Genomic DNA, 11,636 nt, shown 5'->3' on the forward strand with positions numbered 1-11,636 from the left:
GTTAAGATGTTTAAATTAAAAATGAAACAATTTCAAATTTTTAAACTTTAATCACCAAACTGTTTTTCTAAATTTTCTGTGTGTAAAAGACTTTTATTTATAAAAATATATTCTTATAAAAAATATTATATCTTTGAAAATCTTGAAAACAATGATTAGTTTACTTTTAATGATTGATAGAATAATAATAATATCTCAATACAAGAACTCTTAATTTGAAAATGACAATTGTGTAATACAAAAGAACTAGTAAGAGTCAAATCAATTTTATACACAATTGATAGAATTTTTGTACTTAACTTATTCATAATGATAACTCAGAAAAATAACTAAAAAAATTAAAAATATTTATGAAGTTTATAAGTTTTTTTAAATAAAACTGTATAACAAAATAATCATTCTTTAAAAATTAAAGCTATACAGTTTTAAATCAGTACGTTTCTTGAATAAATCTTATATTTATATCAAATAATGGCATGCAATATATCTTATTGTTAGATTATACCTACATATTAATTAATAAAAAATTCGTCTGAATCACCTTTTCAAATTTATTGAAATTTTAAGCATAAATTTTTTTAATGTTAAAAGAAAATTTTGGCATTTCCTATCGTTCACTATTCGTTCCCGCTTCCTCGCTTGAAATGTTTCGAATGTAAAATGTGGCACCAGGTCTCCGGAGTGTTTTCGCAAGCTATGCAAACAAATTAATCCCGCGGGAAAAGTGGAGATGACGACGATGACGATGGCGATTCGTGCATAATGAGAAAGTGAGAGAGGGAGAGAAAGGGGGAGGAAGGAAGAGAGAGAGAGAGAGAGAGAGAGAGAAGGAGGAGGGAGGGAGGGAGAGAGACTTCGTAAAATTCGCCGACGAACGCTCTTTAATTGGTCATGCGCCGCGCTTAGCACAACAGTGAAGAAAATGCCCGCGGTACACTGGAGACGGGGCACCGAAAGCGAGAGAGAGGAAGAGAATGAGAAAGGAGGCACTTTAAATAATTATCGTTTCGAAGCGCGCGCAGAGAGCGGCGCGACGCGAGCGGAGGCCGCATCTGTTTCTGATTATTAATTAATATCAACCAACCCGCGGGGGGGGGGGGGGGGGGGGGGGGGGGGGACGCAACCTCACACATACACACACCTACGCACATATACATTCCCATGCCCGGATTACACACACAACCGTGCAATGGTACACGGAGTTCACATACGCTACCACACGCGCGTGTCGCTCGCAGGGATAAAGAGAGCATACGCGTACGTACACTAGGAAATGTGCGCGAGAGAGGGTACGGTGGTATATTCATATGTTGCGCAGAAATGAACAGAACGGGCTCGGCGGGCATTAAAATTAATGAAACGGACGGAACACGCGCGTTTTAACGAAAATGTATGTGGGCGATCAGGCGGAAGCGCTTGCCCTCTCTTGCTCTCCCTTGTGTTCTCTCTCTCTTTCTCTTCCTCTTTCTCTCTCTCTCTCTCTCTCTCTCTCTCTCTCTCTCTCTCTCTCTCTCTCTACCGGGGGTGGCGGGAAACTCGTAAACGCCCTTTGGGCTCGCGAATATCCACTGTGTTGTGTCTTTTTTCCGCATGCATTCCATCCTCGGTTTTTTTTACTGTCGTCCCACACACGTGGATGTAATGTTAGATACTATCAACCTATCAAAGTCGCTCGTCGAATGGTAGCCATTTTCAAATCAAACGGGAATTTATAATCAGATAATGTAAGAAGATGCTTGTAAACTAAACAAAACGATATCCATAAACAAGATCATTTATGCATATAATAAATAAACTCATTTTTAAATAAAAATAGTATTTAAATATAAATTTGGCTTTTATTTGTTGTAAATTTTAAAACATTTACGATTACACATTTAACATTTAACATTTTTAGTAGTAATAAAATTTTAAATTGAAAATTTGTTTGAGGCATGAAATTTAAAATTTTATGAAATTTCGACATTATTTATATTGATATAATATATTAATTATAAATAAATATAAATTAGTCATCTTTTTCAAAGATTCTATATTGAATTGTGACTTAAGAATTGATTTTTATCAAGATATCCTTACATCTTTGTCATATTGCTGTGTTAAATCCATGAAACTCACGTAGTTAACAAAAATATTCAAGATGGACGGTTTCTTAATTAAGAAATTTAACTTGACCGTAGCTGAAGTCGCGGAAATATCGAAGCGATGACAACCTGACGTTTCGCCAACGCTGGGGGTGTCTTACCGCACGAATATAAATTCCTCCATTATCTAGTTATTAGCTTAGCTCGTGAGGGACTACACGATACTTCCTGGCAAGCAACTCTTCAGATAATATTCTGGAAATATTAAATACTCTTAGTCAATATCTAATGTAGCTTTCCTAAGCGAAGGCATGCATTTCTTCGAAGTATATAAAATAATTAAAGATATTTTAATTTAAAGGAATTCTTCACTTCAAACTATATCATGTGCATATCAGTTTAAAGAATGTAGGAATAAAAAACAGACCTATTATGTGCAATTATCTCAATATATACAAAACTTTCTATGCATTTTTTATCAAACTAAATATGATTACCTTTTACAAAATTTATTTTCTCTTTTGGTGGTTATATGTGTAATTAATATGTACTTTTATTTTTTGAATCGTACTTATATAAGATCTATTTTTTATTGCTGCACTTTCCGAACAGTACAATAAATTAAAATGAAACAAATATACGTTTGTTTTCATTTCAATACATTGCATCATGTGCACCAGTTCAGAAAGTGTAGCAATAAAAAACAGACGTATTGTATAATCTCTTCATGCACCACGACAAATGAATCCGTATTAGACTAAAAAAAAATAGATATATAAATTAAACATTAATATACATTTCTTTGTTCATAAATAAATTGATTACAAATAAAAAAATTGATTTACATACTTTTTTTACAGCTTTATTTTTCTTCACAAAATATGTTTATATGAATGCATATAATTATAAGTTTGGAATGGTCGCGTTTGGCATCAAAATGGTGGAGAATTTGCGGTATTTGATGTACTATTGCCATGTGCTGCCATCTCTACTTGAACATGTACACCTATTATGTAATACTCTTATGACTTCGCATGTAAAAGAAGAATTTAAAAAAGTGAATTATTTTTTAGTTTATAATGATCATCTGTGCTATATTTGAGTATGCATTGCTTCATCAATGTGATATTATATTATATTTAACTTGCTGCATAATAGTTTTTAATTGACTTACTGTACATCGCATTCTATTTTTCAGCACATCATAGCTGCAATCGATAACTTATTACCATATAGTAAAAGGTATTTAACATTTATCCTGTATATATAATCGTACATTTGTTTTTAAATATAAGACTGCTGAAAAAACAAATGTACAAAAATGAGCATTTTCCAAGGATACATTATAAAAGCAAAATGTAAATAAACAAAATAATACTTGAAACGAATATACATAATTTCAGATATAAATAAAAATCAAGTAAATTTGCACAATTATATTTCTGTTAAATATAAGTTTATTAACAAAAAATTTATGGATTCTTTTAATTTAGATTTAGACAATTCACAAAAAGTATTGAACTTTTGGAAAATCATCTGAGATCAGAATTGCTACGAACAAAAGAAATTTGATAATTCAAGGAAATCCGTCCATAGATATAACTATAATAATTAAGAGTCAAATATGATTTTTTGCTCTTCTTCGCTGGAAACTTACCTATATAGACGGATTTCCTAAAATTATCAAATTTCTTTTAAGAATTTCTGATGAGGATTTTTCCTCGTCATAGACCGGTATTCATATAGTCAGTTCTTATTTGAAGACTGTCTTAAAAGTAATGTCTTAAGATGCTAAAGCAGCCCTCTGATTTGTTCGTAACTCTTCAAGACTGAACTTAAGACGGTTTTGAATATAAGAACTGACTATGAATACCGACCATAGTGATATCCAGGGAATTAAATAAACAGAAGCAATTATGGAGCAATTTTTGGGCTCCTTACACGCGAAAAATCGCGAGTGGGCGCGTGGTGGGATTGAACTCTGACGGTCTGACCTCCAGATCGCGAGTCAATCGTACCGAGCGGTGAGTCATTCAACGCCCTTGATTTTATTATAATCATTTGCTTACATATGTATATGCATTTATGCATCGTTTAGATCGTTTAGACTTTAGATGATCACAGCTGTAGTCGGTAACTCACTTACCATGGTAAAAGGTAGGAACAAACATAGGGGTTGGATTATACTAGCCGTAATCTGTTAACTTATGCCGTAAAAATTAGTCAATTATAATCGATTATTCCCCTCTCATTCGACTGTGATTGGTCAATTTTTACAGATTACGGCATAAGTTAACAGGTCAGTATAAATTAACCCTAATGGGCCTTCTACAATAAGCCATAAGTCATAAATCGGAAGTAAGAAACTAAAAATTGACGACTGTGATTGGTCCATTTCTAGCTTATGACTTATGATTTGTGACTTACGGCTTATATGACCATAAGCCGTAAAAATTGACCAATCGTAATCGATTATTCTCCTCATATTCGATTACGATTGGTAAATTTTTATGGCTTACGGTCATTGTAAAATAGGCTTTAGGCTAATTCTACAATGTGCTTTTTATTTCCTGTTTCTTGCTGTTTGTGTCTTTTGCCTTTTTGAGGCAAAAAGACAAGAAACAGGAAACAAAAAGCACATTGTATAATATAGAATTAGTCTTAAGACAGAAGACGTAAGCAGTAAGCAAATTGACCAATCGCAGTAGAGACCGTAAGCGGTGGCCGCTACGTTCTCAACTGTGAATTGGTCAATTCGCTTATGTCGAAAACTTGGTTATACACGTCACATGAAAAAATTGGAGTAGTAGCCACTCTTCAGTCTCTTTCCTTTGTCTATGGCGTCACATAAGACATAACCTCTAAATCTCTGATAGCCTCGTGGTACTTCCTAAAGGTTAGAGCTGAAGACGCTTTAATTTCCTTTAAAAGATAGCCTCGTGGTGCCCGGCCTGGTCTTGAGTCATTCATATTAACAAGTAACTGTTTCGCTGCGGAGTTACACAGTCCGATAGCTGGAACTTGGGTTATAACCTTATACAAGATGCAGCATGACGACGTAAGTAAAAGCTCTCTAACTACAGTTTTCAATTTTAATATTTGTAATTATTACGATTTTATTTATAACAAACAATTTTATAGGTTGTGTGGAGTGTTATCAATAAATCATTCTGTTCTTTCAAAGTAAAGTAAGTATATCCTTAAGCATGTTTGGATTTCCACATGGGTGCCTCCTGGATGTTATGTTATCCTTGTTGTTTACCGAACGTTAAACAAAGATTGCATAATACCTGAGAAGCATCTAAATAGAAATTAGAACACGTCTGAAGAGCAATAAATTAGGCCTGTTCTTTTTACTGAATTGATGCACAGAGTGCAATAAGTTGAAGTGAAGCAAATGTATGTATGTTTCATTTCAACTTATTACACTGTGTGTACCAGTTCAGACAATGCAGGCAAAAAGAATAAGCCTATTGTAACAACCTTACCAGCCTTACTGTCATTAACATAATTTTAACATCTTTTTTGCAGTACAAAGACACAGCGGTTTTGCAGAAATGAATTTAATCTTACTGGTTTATGTAGTAGAGCTGCGTGTCCTCTTGCAAACAGTCAATATGCTACAATTAGAGAGGAAAATGGTATTATTTACCTCTACATGAGAACTGCAGAAAGGTAGGTTAAATATATGAATTGTAGTTATTAATCTATAGCATTAATATTATTTTTATAATACTTAAAATTATAAATTTTATGAACATATTAATAAAAGAGAGTATGTGGATTAGTTTTAATTCAAACATAATTGTAGCATTCATAAAATAAACTTGTCTTCATATGTGTATCCATTATTTTTATACATATATTAATGAGTATTAATATGAGTGTTAATTAAGCTTTTTTTTTATTTAGAATACATACACCTAAAAATAGCTGGGAGAAAGTCAAACTATCCAGGAATTTTGAAAAAGCTATTCATCAAATTAATGAAAATCTGCTTTACTGGCCTGGTTTCATAAAAGCTAAATGTAAACAAAGATTTCTCAAAATCACACAGTACCTTATTCGTATGAGAAAATTCAGATTAAGACGACAGAAGAAAATTGTACCACTTCAGAGGAAAATTGAAAGAAGAGAAAGGCGTAGGGAAGAAAAGGCTCTGATTGCTGCAAAACTGGAAAATGCAATTGAAAAGCAGCTTATGGAGAGGTTAAAGAAGGGGATGGTAATAGAATTTTATATTCATTATAAAATTTTATGTAAAGATTAGTTATCTTTTAAAAATATTGTTCTTTTCATGTTTCAGTATGAAGGCATTTACAATTTCCCACAACGAGTATTTGATAAAGCTGTGGAGGCTGTTGAAGTTGAAGGAGAAAATGAAGCAGAAAGCGAGTATGAAGAAGAACAGGAGAAAGAACTCGAGAAAGAGTTGGAAATGGAATTAGAAGCATACGACAAAGAAACTGAACAAGATGATCGAGAATATGTTGAAGCTTATAGCGACGATGAGGATTACGAGGACGATGATGACGACATTGACGAACTTTCTATGGTAAGTAATGAAATAGTCACTGAAATACAATTGTTTTAAAATACAATTTTTTTTATAAATATTGCATAATATATAATATATTGTGTTATAAATGTTGCATAGGATGAAGATAGTGACTCTGGACAGAAAGAAGAAATTGAATTATCCGATAGTTTTGAATCTGAAGCTAGTGATATTGAGGTAAGAATTTTAAAGGCCAAAGTAAAGTTTGTTGCACTACAAGTCGTATATAAATTGCTCGTGTTTCCTTAGGATTTAGTCATACCATCCACAAGTAAGACAAAAGGACCAAAAGTTGTTAAAAAAGGAAAAGTGCAAAAGAAACCTCGAGCGAGAGTGGAAATTGAATATGAAGTGGAAGAGGAGAGTCTACAGAATAAACAGGCATAGCAAAATTGTATTATATAAATATAATTATCTTTATAATAAAACCACAAAATATCGTATATGTTATTATCCAATACTTTGGTTGACAAAATAATTGTGATATTAGGCGATTTTTGGCGTGCCTTTAGTATAGCAACCAAGAGCAACCGTGGTTGAGGCTATCTTTGTCTTCTGATCCCTGAAAACAAAGATAGCCTTAGTCGCGGTTACTTTTGGTTGCTATACCAGAAGAAAATAAATGATGGTTTTTTTTTTTTTAAGAAATTGTATGAAAAAAAATTAAATTTTTAAATAATAAGCAATTAGTCTTAAAAAATATAAATTAAAAAAAGTTATGAAAAATTAAATGCTTGTAGGTTCATCGAAATTTACGAATCGATATTGTAGTTATTTATAACAGATGAAAATTGGAAAAACAAATTACAAATTTCTATTTCAATTTAAATTTTTTAGAAAGAAAAAGAAAGAACTATAATATAAATTACGCAAATTTATAGCACAATTTTAAATCAAACTAATTAAAGTCAATATACGTTTGCATCCACTTTTGAAGTATAATTTTCTGTGCTATGATTTTATCGACAGTGTCAGAAAATGGATGTAGCCACGTAGTTCCCAAACCGAAAATGAATATATACTGGCAATAGGGTACGAGCAATTTTACTTGAAGAAAACGTCCGACATGGCCTGTCTCAAGTTTTTCTTTGACTCTACGGAAAATATATCTCGTCGGGGAGGGGAATCGAAACTTCCGTAGCAGCGTAGCAGACGATACAATTAATCGCGACGAGTTAAAGACAAGTTGAGACAAAGAGAGAGAGAGAGAGAGAAAGAGGAGGCGAATCGCCACAATTGTCCGTCGCCGAGAATCTTCGAGAACTGGAGAAACCTTCCTCAGCGAGTTTGCCTGCCATTGGTCGTCCGCGATCGAACTCGTGAGAATCCGATACGTCGCCGCGAGACAAAGCGAGGTGGTGTCACTCGATCCGCACTCCGCAGTGCTTCAGCATTGCGCATTCGTTGAGAATCATCATGCACACGTTGACATTTTGATTCGGAACAGGAACTTGGACAAATTAAACGCGCCAGGAGGCAGGAGCATGGTGACTGGACCGCGATTTTGCCCTTTCGTCCGCTATTTATAGAGCTAGCAGGTTACTTCTAAAATCAATCGCACAAGTGAAACGCGAGATGAGCGGTGCCGGAATGATACGGTGTGATTAGTAACGTGAGAATTAACACAAATTGACATTGCAATATACACAATGTTACTGGTACTTTCCAGCGAGAGACAGTATAACGCAATAATCATTTCATCCTTGTTTAACATTAGCTAACAACAAAGATGTAATAATTCATTGTGTTGTTCGTGTCTCTTGTTGAAAAACATCTTACAGTGCTTTATTGTATGTGATTTAATTTCTCTCTCGATCCGCGCAATGCAGATCCCATGGTCTTATCGAGCAATTTGTGCGATAAACTAGAGGCGGTGCGTAGCTATCAACGTGTTTGTTATGCGGATTTATCTCTATCAATGAAGATTTCGCAATTCACAAGTGTCCGCAGAGCAAGCGCGTTGTCCCTCGCTGGGAATTAAATCTGATATTTTTGCTCTTAATTTCTCCGACGGTTACAGTGTGATCTCATCGAACGAATGACTCAAGGGCGTCAACGAATGATAATCTGCTGTCTTCTTTGCCTCAGGGATGTCGTGGCGTGCGGAGTGATGGATCACTGAACGGATCTGCACAGTTGGAGAGCAACATGAATCGCACAATTATCTGACTGAGATCTACTCTTCAAGTTATCTTCGTAGCTTCACGCACAAATGTCAGGATGTTAAGCGGTGCTGTCAATATGGAACTGAATAATGTTGTGAGCAACAAAAGTTCCGTATACCTTGCACTGTCGTTCCGTAGGCTATGTTTGGCAACAGTTAGCTTACCACTTGTATCGCTGTTGTTCTGTTTCATCACAGCATATATATTTCAACAGGATGATATCCATGAAACTCATTGTAGGGTAAGCGAAAGTTTTATGTTATTGTTATGATGAGAAACAAGACTTGTATTTTTGTGTCATGAGTAATACTTTTTTGGTTTTCTTTTAGGTCTATAATATTCTTCCATCGATCTCAGCCATTACTGGAGTATCTCCACAGAGATATCTATGGCGTATCAGTATAGCATTACATATTGGTCCTAGACTGGTCATCGCCAGTGTTTATCATTCATATTATTACAAGATACTTAAGAATATTGAAGATGTGCCTCTACAAATTACAGGGAGCAGACTCCTAAACCTATGCTACTGGCTAAACATTGCTGAGATAGCAGCTCTGTCTGGTGTAACATATATTTCTAACAGAGAAAATTATTGTAAGTAACTCATAATTTCAATATCTGCTACTAATGTTGTATTGAAAGATAGAACATATAAGGTGCTTTTGATGCTATCAGCGCTGTTTGTGTTATTCTGTATTTATCGCAATTTCATCGTTCATTAGTCGTAAAACATTCACAGAATGACATAAATAGTGTTAATAGTAACACTTTTGATAAAAGATATAAAAAAAACATTTCAGCGGTGCACGAAAAAATTTTCATAGTGTTCATGATTAGCTCGCTCACATACATGTTGACTGCTGTAAGATTGGGTCGTCTAATAACTCCAAATGCACAAAGTCTTCAGTACAAACAAGTGCTTTTTATGACGAGTCTCGTCAGTACAATCTTTCTTATTATTTTCTTTTTAAAACATCGACTGCTGTGTCATGATTTGGGTAAGAAATATAATTCTAAATGTTATATTTATTATGTAGTTTAAAGTAAAAACATAAACAATAATATTTATTATTATTTTGAACAGCATTTAGTTGGTTTTCGCTATGTGAGTATGTGATAGCTTTTGCAAATATGGGCTTTCACATCACTGTGGTTTCGGACTTTCCAGAAGAACAACTGATCGTAGGTCACGGTTTACCTGCTGTGAAAATAGATTAACCTTATAGGATAATTCGTCATTCTCATCGTCATATTAAAGTATCTATTGCCTCTGCATGGAAGTGCTATAAATTGTGGTTTTTAAGAGATGAAAGTTTGGCATGCCACGTGATACACAATTTCACGATTGTCTCAGTTTTATGATATTTACAATATTACATTGTGTTTCTCTCTTGAGATTGTTATAATCTGCTTCCAGCAATATTTAAGAAACCAATATCATTTTTATCTTTACTTTTATATTCTCTCGCAATATTACCTACGATATTCGACCAATAATTCCAAGTAGTAGGATATGTGAAAAGGATGAAATATCTAGCGCTTCCAAAATGTGGCACCGGTTACTTTCAAAGCGATGAAATATGTAACGGCCTTTTAATATTGTTAGTAATAGAGTACAATCATAGTAAATAATAGTTGGAAGAAGTATCCTACATACAAACAGCATTTATTATTAAGCGCAAATTAAATATTATTACTCAATCGTATGAGATTACTTGTGAAGATTTTTTAATCTTCTTTTATAGAAACTTTTGCAAGGTGAGAATCTAGTCGAATATGTTAATTCTAGTCGCGATCTTTTATTCGCTTTATGATACTCCTATTTTATCTAATAAGTTGAAATTAGATTATAAGATACATTTATGTCAAACGAACTTTGAGATATTCTAATCATAAGTTCATTAAATGAAATATACAATTTTGGATTATTGCAAAGATATTGTACAGTTGTGTCTTGTTAACAGATCTTACAATGAAAAATCATACGTGTATATGTTAGTACTCATTCACCTTGTAAGAGATTAATTCATCTTGTATAGATTTTGGAATAATAAATTCAACTAATATTTACAAGCCAATCTATTTGGCATTATTGTAACTGCACAAACGTAGGATAACTGCTCCTATGTTTGTATGTAGTATACGGCAGTTTAATAATAAATCGAGACGTTGACGGTTAAAGCAGTCATAATCGTAAACAAGGATGCGTAAAACGATTACGTTTGGACCAGTGTGGGTTCAAAGGTAAGATCAGTATCTAAGTATCTTACATAAATTTATAAGACAAACGTTTAAAGAATTTCTGTCAAATTTTATGACTGAAATCTCGCCATTCATTTCTTTGTTTGAAACATGAATAATTTGTGATACATGACATGTACATGATTTTCAGAGAACATAAAACTTTTTTATCTGTAATATTTTTTAAATTGATATTTAATTTTTAGCTATCAATACTTAATATTAATACTGTAGAATTTTGGAATATTAAAAATCACATTTCTGATGTGATTATTTTAAAATCATCTATAATTGTGAATTTTAATTGAATTTTAATAGTAATTTTTAATGAAAAAAAGCGCTCGATAGGATTTAACATGTTTTATTAAAAATATTGTTAAAAATTATATAAAATTTTTATTAATATTTTATAAGTGTTTAAAGAAATCTTGTGCATATTTTTTATTAAGAAAATTTCACGGTCATAAGATTGAGACAAAGTTGCATACGTGCATGAATAGACTGGTAAGGAATGATTACATTCAGACTGCGATATCTGCGCAGAATATCTCTTGATATTGTATCAATAAATATAAAGTAAGATTT

At 33.2% G+C, this 11,636-nt stretch overlaps 2 protein-coding genes across 2 annotated transcripts; both read left to right on the forward strand.

The window, feature by feature from the left end:
• Positions 1–5,012: 5,012 nt before the first annotated feature.
• On the forward strand, positions 5,013–7,068 carry Rbm13 (RNA-binding motif protein 13). The gene is made up of 7 exons (XM_018550232.1): positions 5,013–5,142; positions 5,226–5,272; positions 5,616–5,759; positions 5,997–6,309; positions 6,391–6,639; positions 6,742–6,819; positions 6,892–7,068. Exons 1-7 carry the CDS (start codon positions 5,128–5,130, stop codon positions 7,027–7,029), a joined length of 984 nt encoding a protein of 327 aa, XP_018405734.1. The 5' UTR covers positions 5,013–5,127; the 3' UTR covers positions 7,030–7,068.
• A 1,794-nt stretch (positions 7,069–8,862) lies between these two features.
• Positions 8,863–10,028, forward strand: LOC108782273 (post-GPI attachment to proteins factor 2-like). Its single transcript, XM_018550495.1, has 4 exons — positions 8,863–9,048; positions 9,137–9,404; positions 9,611–9,808; positions 9,895–10,028. Exons 1-4 carry the CDS (start codon positions 8,863–8,865, stop codon positions 10,026–10,028), a joined length of 786 nt encoding a protein of 261 aa, XP_018405997.1.
• The last annotated feature ends 1,608 nt before the right edge of the window (positions 10,029–11,636 follow it).

Source organism: Cyphomyrmex costatus, unplaced genomic scaffold, assembly GCF_001594065.2.
Source record: "Cyphomyrmex costatus isolate MS0001 unplaced genomic scaffold, Ccosl1.0 scaffold123, whole genome shotgun sequence".
Classification (NCBI taxonomy): Eukaryota; Metazoa; Arthropoda; class Insecta; order Hymenoptera; family Formicidae; genus Cyphomyrmex; species Cyphomyrmex costatus.